The sequence below is a fragment of the Cavia porcellus genome, unplaced genomic scaffold (assembly GCF_034190915.1).
Source record: "Cavia porcellus strain 051 isolate PalLab524CR breed Dunkin Hartley unplaced genomic scaffold, mCavPor4.1 scaffold_3, whole genome shotgun sequence".
Taxonomy (NCBI): domain Eukaryota; kingdom Metazoa; phylum Chordata; class Mammalia; order Rodentia; family Caviidae; genus Cavia; species Cavia porcellus.
In genome coordinates, this window is record NW_026947486.1 from 65854194 (window position 1) to 65866321 (window position 12128).

Here is a 12128-nt window from a genome sequence, read left to right on the forward strand (position 1 = left end):
TGAGGAATTCACAAAGGCTCCTGACCCAAATATATCTCACTTAGTGGTCACAGTGCCTGAAAGGCATATAAGAAATATTTTACTTGAACTTTCTTTCATTGATATAAAGCAATGTTAGAATGTGAATCTTACAGAAGGAACACAGTGAGTCATTTTCAGTTATTAATACTTAGAGTCAGAACTGCATGAAAATTATGTTTCTGTTCCTAACTATGACACTAGGCAGGTTGCTCACTCTCTCTGAGACTTTGTACTCTTCTAAAAAATTGGGTTACTAATATGTGAAGATTAAATGAGATAAACATATCAAACATGTAGTATGTGGTCATTTAATAGTAGCTGTTATTAGCCTTGGGGAGAGTAGCACTCTGAAGGAAATATGTGTTGGGTTAGTACAGTGATGATGAAACTTTCAGAGCTTTCACTCATACAACCTGCTGTGGCACACAAACAAATCATCTGAAAATCCTGTTAAAAATGGGTTTTGATTCAGTTGGTCTGGAATGGAATCCATGGTTCCTCATTTTTAACTAGCCCCTTGATGGTGGTAATGCTCCTGATCAACAAATCTCATTCTGAGTAGCAAGGCTGTTGCTTCATTTTGCAAATAACTTGCAGTGAAACAGAAAGATACGAGGAAAGCCAGAGAGTTACCCAGAGTGGAAAGAATTTGATGCAAATGAGATATACAATCTGGTTTTCAGCTTTGTAAGCTTTGAAATTTGATTGGTATATAACTAGAGACTAGGCTCTTGGGAACTGACTCACACTTAACCAAATTCACAAGAGACCAATATGTAAGCCAGAATGTCAATTGATTAATTTATAATGAGAAGCATAACTTCCAAATGGAGAAGATACTAGTGTTTGATGATCAGTGCATTATCTCCCTGTAGGCATATTTACATGAGGAGCTAAATGACAATAGGAGGTTGCTTGGTGAGGATGCACTCAGAGCAGAGGGAGTTCACAAGATGATTTTAATGGTTCACATCATCAACCTGTGATAGTATGAGATCTCCACTCCACAGTTGAGTTGGACCTCCAAAATAGATCCAGGGATCTTAGCCTCCCCATAAGTCTCTCTGCCTTCCAGCTTTGCCCTCATACAAACCAGATTGAACTATTTAAGCACATATCTGATGTTATTCATATGTTTAACATTTTAAACTTATTACAAGAGTATAAAATATACAGAAAATTTGAAAAATAATGGACATCCATATACCTACTGTCTAAATTCAGCAATAGTTAACATTTTTACCATATTTGGTTTCTGTATGTGGGTGCTCCAGTGATATGTGTATTGAGTTCATACTCTTTAACACAGTTTTCTAAACCATTCCTGTTCTAGTACAACCTGCTTGACTAGCTTCATGTTGCTTGGCTTACCTTAGACAACTTACATTCTAATACTGAACTATTGAATATAATTTCCTGAAAGTTCCCTGGGGTTCTCATATAGTATTGCTTATGCCTGAAGATCATTGCTTTCTTTGCTTGGGTAACTCTCTTTTTTCTTAAAAACTCAGCCCCATGCATGTTGTTATACCATAAGGTACTTTTCCAATCATAACCTTTATTACTTTATACTGTTATTTTTCTTTTACCTCTTTCATCTGTCCCTCTAAAAATGTGAACTCCTTGAAAGCAGGAACTTTTTCCTTTATCTCTGTATGCCCCTATATTGCACTAATAGGTGTTCAGTAATCAGAAAACTGCATACCACAAAGTTTTACCTGATTATATCTTAAGCACCTCAAGATCAGCATGTCTAAAGTGAATTTATCTCTTCTCCTGTCCACTGTGCACATAAAACCTCTTCTACCATTCCCTGATGGAATGCCATTTAATCTTTTTTTTTTATTTAAGGAGAAAAAGAAAAAAAAAGAAAAAGGGTACAAGTAATAGAAAATTTAAAAAATAAACAGAAATCACTAGTTAATAGATTACATATTCTCATCTTAGAAATAGTTGTTCAAGTTACAAAATTGAAGCATATAAAGTGGACTTTCAAACAGTGAGAGTGCAAAGTTTTGTTCAATTTAATCTTCAAAACTAAGGATTTCAGAGAAACTCCTAACTCCTCTTTTTCTTTTGTTTCCCAAATCTACCTCCAAAATACCTCCATTCTGTTTACTTTTTTTATTCTCCATTATCTAACTAGTCTAGTCCACCTTCACCTCTCATCTGGAGCACTCTCAACAATCCTCTGTCTGGGCTCTCAGCTTCTACTATTGTCCTCTCCAATCTGTTATCCACAGAGACGCCACAATGTTCTCCAAATTTGAGATGTGATATTGCTCCCTACTTACGACCTGGTTATATTATTCTTTTATTTTGAATAAAGTTCAAACTCCCTAGATTTACCCAATGGACTCTCAAAAACTGATCCTTGTGTGCTTATTTTCAATTTCATATTTCAATGCCTTTTCTTGTGTTGTTCTATGACTATAAAGGTTAATCATCTCAAATTCAGCACAGGTGTAACCCCCTCTTGGCTACTTTCCCTTATCTCCTCTTCTCCATTATCAGCTACTGCCATGTGCATGCCATGCTTGTATCTTAGCACTCATATCATATACATACATTACTGTTACTGCACTTACCATTTTACTTGTCTTTGTGTGTGTGTGTGTGTGTGTGTGTGTGTGTGTGTGTGTGTGTAAGGGCAGGGACACAGGGTCCTGCTATTTGTTCCACGCTGAATTTGAACTCACTATGTGGTCCAGGTTGTCCTGGAACTCACTGTGATCCTTTTGCCTCAGCCTCTTAATTATTTGTCTTTTTCATCAGAGCTAGTTAATGAGCTCTTTGAGAGGACACTTGATTCCTTATTTGATGTCTTACCCCAATATTCAGTTCTGGCATATAGTAGGTGTATAACAAATGTTCGCATAAGAAAATGATGAATGTATATCCATTAGTAAATATATCTTTATGAAGAGATATCTCATAAAATATCTCCTTTCGTTTGAATACATTGTTTCTTCAAGGTACAATAAAGTTGACTGCTATTCAAGAAAGATTGCTGGATTGAATTTTGAGGGTGTTCTTCATAAACAAATTGGGACAATTTCTTGAATTGTACCATTTATTAGAGATGGGTAATCCTACTCATTTCTTTTCTTCTTGGTAATTTTAATCTCACAGATTAACATCATCAGTATTTAGAGGTACTGTTCTATTGACCACAGACGCCCATCTACACACCCTGATTTTTAAAGCCCTTTCAAAACCTAGGGATTAGGTTTTACAAAATTGTTCATTCATTTATATTCTAGGTACTGTTTGTTAAATCTTGTTAATATTTATTAAGTAAATGCCAGGCCAGAGATTAAGGGAAGTACCTGGGAATTTAACAAGTGTTGAACTGGGTAAAGTAAATATTTTTGGAACTGAAAAAGTAGCTAAAACTGACCATTTTAAACATCATTTTCTCCATTTAGTGCCTCAAAGTAACAACTTTAAGATTATTCTAGAACTATGGTGATCCTGAACCTGTTTAATAATAATAATGTTTAACACATGATTGTTACACTCTATTAAGCAATGTTCTAACATGTATGAGGTTATTTAACCATCTGAACTCTATGAAGTAGGTACTATTACAATTCCCATTTTACAAATTAAGAGGTAATTGAGGCACAGGAAGTAAGTTTCCCAAGGTCCAAAGTTATTTGTAACTGCCAGACACCGAGTGTATTAATTCAGTTTACTTCAGTATACATGTATTGAGCTTCAGTAAAGATAACTGACAAAGTAAAAAGAAATTGTGCACATAAATAAGTATAAATTATAATGCAATAGTGACAGGCATGCATTGCCTAGGTGATTTTGGCTCTTTTCAATTAGTGGAAATGAAAATTGATGTAGTTAGTGTCACGAATGGTGCAGGAATATATGTTTGGGTGAATAGACTTTTGTGGAATGTATAAAAAAAGAAAAGGCTTACTTTGAGGAGATGAGAAAGTGATCATTATTAAGGACCAAGATTACTTTTAGAAAAGGAATTTGATGCCATATATTTATATTGGGACGAGGGTAGGAGGAAATTGGTGTGCATGGTTCTTGTTAGCAAGAAAGAAGAAAGTGTGGGGGTGTGGAGAAAAAAGTGGCGGATAACGTGCCTTTCCTTGTCCTTGGTCTAGAGAATCAGTAAACACCCAACCCCCAGCATTACCCACCTACCCAAATTCTCTTGATTACAACTCAGAGCCTTCAGATCTACTGCTATTTAGAAGAATTTTAACATTCCGGCACCTTAAACTCGAAATGCCCTTTAGGGAAATGTTAGGAGAGATCGAAATATTCGTGCAATTCAAAACAGACTCCAGTGCTACCACAACCTTTGTATGTTGACGGATTGTATACTTCATCGCCTGTGCATGCAGATAAAACAACATGACACACCTGGCGGCACAACCTCAGCGCCCACTGTAATGCTTTCCCATCCTGTTACCCTTTTAAGAGGCGGATCCCGCAGTGTCCTTTCCTCCCTCTCAGCCACCTCTACCCAGGTCGTCTGGGAGGAGCTTTAAGCTAAAGCTCCCAAGCCCGCCGAGGCGCCGCAGCTGTAGCAGAGGGGACTGGAGCTTACAGGAACTGCGTCTGCTGCAACCTCTCTACTGACGCTACGTGCCTCGCGACTGCGACCTAGCTAGCTGTGCGCCAGTCTCTGTCTGTCTGCTTCCCACCTGGCACACACCTGGTTAAGGCCAGGGTCCTGCCAAACGCCAGAAGGGCGCCAGTGCCAGTGGCCCAAGGAAAACGCGGAGCGTGCGCGCCATGGGGCCGCTGCCTGGGACCAGGGTCTCCTGCTGCGGTGACTGCGGCTCTTCCCGACTGCTGGCGTGGTGCTTTCTACTAGCTCTGAGTCCTCACACCCCGGGCTCCCGGGGGGCCGAAGCTGTGTGGACCGCGTACCTCAACGTGTCCTGGCGAGTTCCGCACACCGGAGTGAACCGCACGGTGTGGGAGCTGAGCGAAGAGGGCGTGTATGGCCAAGATTCTCCACTCGAGCCTGTGGCTGGAGTCCTGGTACCGCCTGACGGGCCCGGAGCACTGAACGCCTGCAACCCACACACAAATTTTACAGTGCCCACGGTTTGGGGAAGCACAGTGCAAGTGTCTTGGCTGGCTCTTATCCAGCGCGGCGGGGGCTGCACCTTCGCAGACAAAATCCATCTGGCATACGAGAGAGGGGCGTCTGGAGCCGTCATCTTTAACTTCCCGGGGACCCGCAATGAAGTCATCCCCATGTCTCACCCTGGTGAGTGCAGCTACTAAATTGAACTCCTTATAACCTCTGCTCTGACCAGTTTCTCCCATTTTACTGACTACTTTCCTGTCCTTATCTGCTCGTGCCTAAAGGAAAATGGGTGTCTTGTCTCTTCCCACTATTTTGGCTAGTGTCTTTTCTGAGATTCACCAGGAATGAGGATTGGTTAGAAAAGAAAATCCTTCAGAATTTGCCTGTCTCCTAAAAAAGAGTAAGGCAAACTGGGTGAAACGGTTTGGGCTCTGCGTCTCCTTTTCCTTGTGTTTTACGAGGGTACCTTGCCTTGAATTGAGAAGTAGTGCGCATATGCTTTTAAACAGTAGGGGAGAAGATGGCCTAGAAACCCCCTTCCTTACTCCTTGCTGTATAACACCAGATTGTCTTCTCTCTCCCTGTTTTTTTTTTTTTTTTCTTCCATGTTTCCTAGGTATCAGGTAAAAGATCATATTACTGTGCCCTGTTAACCTCATTGCAATTTTGGTGGGAAATTTGCTTGGTTTTTGAGATCTTCTGTGCTCAGTGGTCTCGTCCCGAGTGATTGTTGATATGTTGCTTTGAAATTCCTGATTTAGGTTATTGAGTATCCAAGCAGGTGATTAGGGTTACTGAAAAGAGGTCTGTTATGCCTGAGGACAGCAAAGGCCTAGACTTTTAAAAATAGTCCAGGTAGTTCTTAAATTTGCAGAGGTGGAATGGGTTACTATTCTTCTCCCTTTAGTTATCCTTCCAGAAATCTCTCTGTTCATGAGTAGGTATCCATACTATATGTTTACGGTGGTTCTAGGCCTCGAAGGGCAAAGGAAAAACTTGGGAGAGATAAAGAACCACGTAAGAGCAGTATCGTGGTTGTTAAGAATCAGTTCTCAAATCAGACCTTGATTTCAATTTCTGCTCCATTGCTTTCTAGTCCTGTGACCTTGGGAAACTTATTTGAAATCTTTGACTCTGGATACCCTCACCATCCAAATAGGAATAAGTAATAAGAAGGCCAGAGATTTAGTTCATGACATAAGCACTTACCTGGCAAGCGCGAGATCATGAGTTCGATCCTCGGTACTACCAAAAAATAAAAGGAATAAATAATAAGAAAGAAAGAAAAAGAAATAGCTTATTCACAGATTTGCCTTGAGGATAAAATGAAATGAAGCCTTAAAGAGTTGAGAACAGTATAACACATTATTCAGTCTTGCTCAGATTAACTGATATGGATTAGCTTTCCAAGAGTCACTGGGGAGAAGAATCTGCTTACTTAACAAGTAGAGGTTTTGTTTTTTTCTTAAAACCGCATGACTGGCTCTGCCTAGAGAACACTTGCATTGAGTGACTGGGTGGCATAATGGAAAGACCACTGGACTGGAACTCAGGAGTCTTGAGTTTCTTTAGCAACTTCTTCACCTGTATCAGCTTTCTGACCTTGTAGAAGTTATTCATATGTCAACTCATAATGTAAAAGTGCAGAGGGTGGTAGCCAAGTCTGCAGAGCATGCAGAGATAGAAGGGAACAAGATGAACTCTCAAGATTCCCTCCAACTATGAAATCCTGTAATTCTTGAATTTGGTATATTAATTAAAGGAGAAACTATCTCTCTTAGTTGATAATTCACTGATTAGAATAGAATACTGAATAATAAGGCTAAGTAAATTTTAAAGCCTTTACATTTCAGTTGATCATCTAAATGTAAGGGTTTTAACTTGTCTCCTCCCACTAAGATTCATTTGCATGAAAAATTCATAATTGAAGAGTATACTTTAATTAGAGTTCCTACTTACACATTTTCTTTTCACTTCTGTTGAGAACAGTTATCTGATAGCGTTAGACAAAAAATTAACTTTCGTTGAGCTTGTACGATGTGCTAGGCATTTTGCATATGTATTATACTTTAGTGACAGGTGCTGTAGTATGCTAGGAAAAGCACAGCCACTGTAGGCCAGCTCAGGAATAAATTCTGGATTTACTACAAAATAACCTTGTGTTCTTGGTCAGATTATTTTATAGACTCTCAGTTTTCCCATCTGTAAAATGGAGATATTTATGTTGTTGTGATTGCCAAGGATGATATACATATGTAAATACCTAATCGATAATACATAGAAAATGAATGTTAGATGTTGTAATAGGTTAATGATAATGGGTTGCAAAAATGAATGCAAAGATGTATGATTATTCAACTATTTAAGATATGATTACATTGGGAACCTAGTTATGCCTGTTGTGTTTCAGGATATCATATAGGAATAAAGCCCTAAATACTGACCCATTCATTAAAATATATTCAGAAAGATATTTTGATACATTACAAACTTATCCAAATGATTGTTGAGGCAAATATTGTCACTAAACTAACTAGTCAAAACAGCTAGCAAATTACTTGAAGTATAAAATTATATTTCTCCCTTGAACTTGCGGTGAAACTATTTTTCAATACAGGGGATAATCACTTTTCATTTTATCCACATGTGTTATTGACTGTTTATTTACAAAGTTCTGTGTTGTTCTACACATTCCTGAGAAGAAGCTTAAGGCTTCCTGTTAATATCTGGTTAACAGCAGTTTATCTCGTATCATAGTGGCAGAAAGGTAGGACTGAGTTTTAAGGGTTGTATAACTCATTATATATTACTACCAGTTGTAAGGGGCTGGGAAATGTATTAAAGCAATTGCCCTCCTCTTTGTTTGCAAATTTTTTTTCAGGAACTCTCACAGGGGCCTATACTTGAATTGTTTCTCCTTTGTTCCAGTTTGTACTATCCTCACTCAATCCTCTAATGACAAAGATACATTTGTTTAAAGTGATAGAACTGGTTTAAAATAGTTGCTCTAAATTTTTCCTTTAGCAGAGGGAACAGCCGTTTTTATGTAGTCCTAAATTTCTTAAAAGATAGTTGTAGCCTAGCATTGGCCCATGCAATTTATATCTGTGTTTTATTCAGGTTATAAAGTAGTCAGAAAATCTAGATTTGCAAAGATAAGTAGTTTTACATGGTAGATATTTATTAACAGCTTGGCTTGGAGTCTCTAGCTATACATATTATAATCAATTGATTGAGATACCTGGAAAGAAATTGAGAATAATTTTTGGTTTCAGAATTTAATTACCATTCAGAATCCTTAGCTTAAATACGAAAATCATATAAGAAGCTACCTAAACTTAGACTAAGCACTAAAACAAACTAAAAGATACATTGTCACAGTGAGACACATAAGCATTCCCTTACTCTTGCGCAACTAACTGTTCCATCTTTCTTGGAGCAGATGGGCCTGAGCCTTTCCTGCTAATTGAGTGCAGCCTGCGGGTTGGAATAATGTGTGTACTTGCTTGTACAGTTCTCTTAAAGTCAACATGTACAGGCATGAATTTATTGAAAGACTCATATAGGGCTACAGCCTTCATAATCATGACACATTTATAAGAATTTGAAAGCTATGCAAAAGTGCAATAGGACAAGCATTATTCTTGCAGGCTACAAAACGGAATGAATCAAGCAGTGTAACTTAATGATTTGATGGTCTCTGGAGAGATACGTTTTGATATACAAAACAGTTTGTGTACATTGTTGAAAGACAGTAGAGCGCATTAGTTAAGAGGTAGAGTTTTACCACTTACTATTTTTAAATCCATAAATTAACACAGCATATCAGCAAAGCCAAAGACAAAAATCACATGATCATCTCAATAGTGCAGGAAAAGCATTTGACAGTCTAGCACACATTCATGATAAAAACTACAGCAAATCGGAATATATGGTCTTTATCTCAATCTGATAAAATCTATCTATGGCAAACTAACAACCAACATCATACTAAATGAACAAAAACTGAAAGCTTTCATTCTGAAGACAGAACCAAGACAGCGAGGTCCACTATCACTACTCCTATTCAATATAGTTCTGAAAACATTGACCACAGCAATTAGAAAAGAGAGAAAAATAAAAGGAATAAAGATAGGAAAGGAGGAATTTAAATTATCATTATTTGAAGATGACATGACAGTGTACATAGAAGACCCCAGAAATTCTACTAAAAGATTTGTGGATTTAATAACCAAATTCAGTAGTATAGATGGATTCAAAGTTAGCATGGAAAAATCAATAGCATTCCTGTACACAAACAACAAACTGGTTGAAAGAGAAATTAAGGAAACCACACCCTTCACAATACCATCTGAAAAAAATGAAATATTTAGGAATCAATTTAACACAGGAAGTAAAAGATCTATGTATTGAAAAATTTTACAATACTCTGAAAAAGGATATCAAAGAGGATATCGAAAATGGTATCTTGCTCATGGATAGGAAGAACCAACATAGTGAAAATGGCCATTCTCCCCAAATTTTTATACATATTTAATGAATCCTGGTCAAAATATCATTTGCCTATCTCCCAGAACTAGAGAAAACATTCCTAAAATTTGTGTGAAACCAAAAGAGACCTAGAATAGTAAAGGCAATCCTGGGCAACAAAGGCAGTGCATAGGCATCACAAACCTTGATTTGAAATTGTACTATACACTTAATGTTTATAGCAGCACAATTTGTAATAGCTAAATTTTGAAAATACCTCAAATGCTCAACAACTGAGAAATGGGTAAAAAGAAGATGTGGGTTTTTTTAATGCTATGGAGTACTACTCAGCCATAAAGAAGATAAGCTGGAGACTTTTATGGGGAAATGGATCCAACTTGAGACCATACTCATAAGTGAAATAAATCAGACTCACATGTGTAAACATTGTACTGTCTCCCTTGTGGGACAAACTGAAAGAGTAAATAGGTGCAAAGTGTACAGTAGATATTGTGAAACGGGAAGAAATTGTTCAAAATGAAAAAGAAACTAGGGTGGGTGAAAGGGGAAAGGACAGTAGGAAAAAGGGAAACAAATGCAAGTCACTTATACTATTAGTGCCTCTTAACTCATTAAAAAGGAAGTTTTTTACTAACATTAATTGGAGAAATTTTTATGCCCGTATCTTGTACCCTATGCAGCCACTTTGAAGATAGCAACATGTAATGTCTTAACTATTGTTTTTTCCTATTCTTTTGTTGTGAAATTTTGTTTTACCTTTTTTCTGTAAAATATATATAAAATGCACATCAGTGTTGGGATGTTTAGTATTCTTTGCTAAGTAAAAAATATACTAAATTACAAAAAACCATGTACAACAATGATGTTGATAAATCATTAAGCATTAATAATATGACTATAGGCACACGCAATGGTGTACCCCCATAGCTCCAACTGCTTGGGGGCCTGAGTGGGAGAATCACTTGAGCCCAGCTGGGTAGCATACCAAGCCTTTGTCAAAAAAAGAAAAAAGGTAGTATGACTATAACAACAATAGGAACAAAATATGTTTAATAATTGAAATGATTTATGTGCTATTAGGATAATTTAGGAATTACTTTGGCCTTTTGAATATATCCAATCCATGTTTATTAGTGTGATCCTTTCTTGTTAACACTAGTAGGTTTCTTCATATGTGAAATGACCCTTGAATAATAAAATACTTTAAGGACAGACTGTTTTTATGTGTTTCTCTTCTCTTTGCCCATTGTATCTCTATTAATATTTTTTTCTTTTTAACTTCCCTTCACACATATAAACATCTTTTATATTTTTATTTCTTCCTCAGAAAAAGTCTGCTTAATCTCACTAGGGCACTTCAACATCCACTCTACAATATTTAAAATTAGTGCTAACTATAACAGATTAGTGTAAAGGATTCAGCACATTAGTAAACTTTCTATCAGAGACTGGATTTATCTGATGTTTTTGTCATTCTAGAGAAGAGGAGGAAATTTTGTTAGATAAGGGTAGAGGGGAATCATGGTGTTCTTATTTCGCACTTTATTAATGATATATGGTTCCCTAAAATTGAAGTACTTGTTAATTTCCCTTGAAATTACATTCTGTAATACGAAATTCACCACTTGGTTGTTCATATAAGAAACTACCAACTCAAGGGTTGCTTTGGTGTCATTTCTTATCCCCTTCAAATGTATTTTGTGTCCTTGTCTTTTTACTCTTCCTTGCTCAACTTCTTTTGTGGGTGTGCATTCACACACACATGCATATTCAGTCTGTCTTTTTCTTCTCCACTCCCCTTTTCCCGCCACCCTTCTGCCTCTTTCACCTTCTTTCTAACTCTTCCTCTGAGCCTCTTCTTCCTTTCCAAAAAATGTTTTTCCTTCTATGTGATTCCACTTCTTTTGCACCGGAATTAAACATTAGAGTGCAAACCAGTCCTATCAATATCTAATGACCTTGAATATGTCTGTAACTCATTCCAAAATATCTAAAAAACCTCCGTCAACCTTGTAACCCTTCTGAGTAAATATGCATTTTTATGTTCCAGTACTGAAGATAAATTGTAAATGATTTTGTTTCACTTAAAGTATAGTAGTGGTATTGTTTCCCGAAGTTTTATTGCAAATTTTCGTTAAACAGTAATTTCTTCATGCTTTGCAGTTTTAGTCCTCAAAGCATATTCAGTAATCTAAGGGCTGTTTTGGAAAGCCAACCCTTTTTTAGCAACATTGCTATGGGAAAATGTATTGTCCTGAGTTCTAGACAGCTAGCTTAGAAATGAACTTTTGAAGCACAACCCCTCAGTGTTTCTGCTGTAATTATTGTTCATAATGATGGTCCTATAAAGTATAGTTTATTACATTCTTCCCAAACATGCTGGTTTACAGAGATTTCTCTACTTATTCAGTTTCTTTGTCATATTGACCAAGATTCTATCTCACCTTTTCCGTGCATTTTACCTTAAAAACTCTGAATTTTGTTTTCCTAATATATGATGTTTTCAGGATTTCAATAGCTTTTTAAAATATTCTCAAAAGTTTTA

The 12128-nt window shown here is 37.0% G+C and overlaps 1 protein-coding gene across 2 annotated transcripts in view; it reads left to right on the forward strand.

The window, feature by feature from the left end:
* The window catches only part of Rnf128 (ring finger protein 128), a 92624-nt gene that overhangs the window by 32000 nt on the left and 48496 nt on the right, over positions 1 to 12128 (forward strand). Inside the window, exon 1 of one of the 2 annotated variants that reach the window (XM_063246237.1) lies at positions 4523 to 5272. The exons of the other annotated variant lie outside the window; for it this stretch is intronic. Within the exon in view, the coding sequence (XP_063102307.1) occupies positions 4789 to 5272 (484 nt within the window). The 5' untranslated portion in view covers positions 4523 to 4788. Of the gene's footprint in view, positions 1 to 4522; positions 5273 to 12128 lie in introns of those variants that run through there. 2 annotated transcript variants of the gene reach the window in all.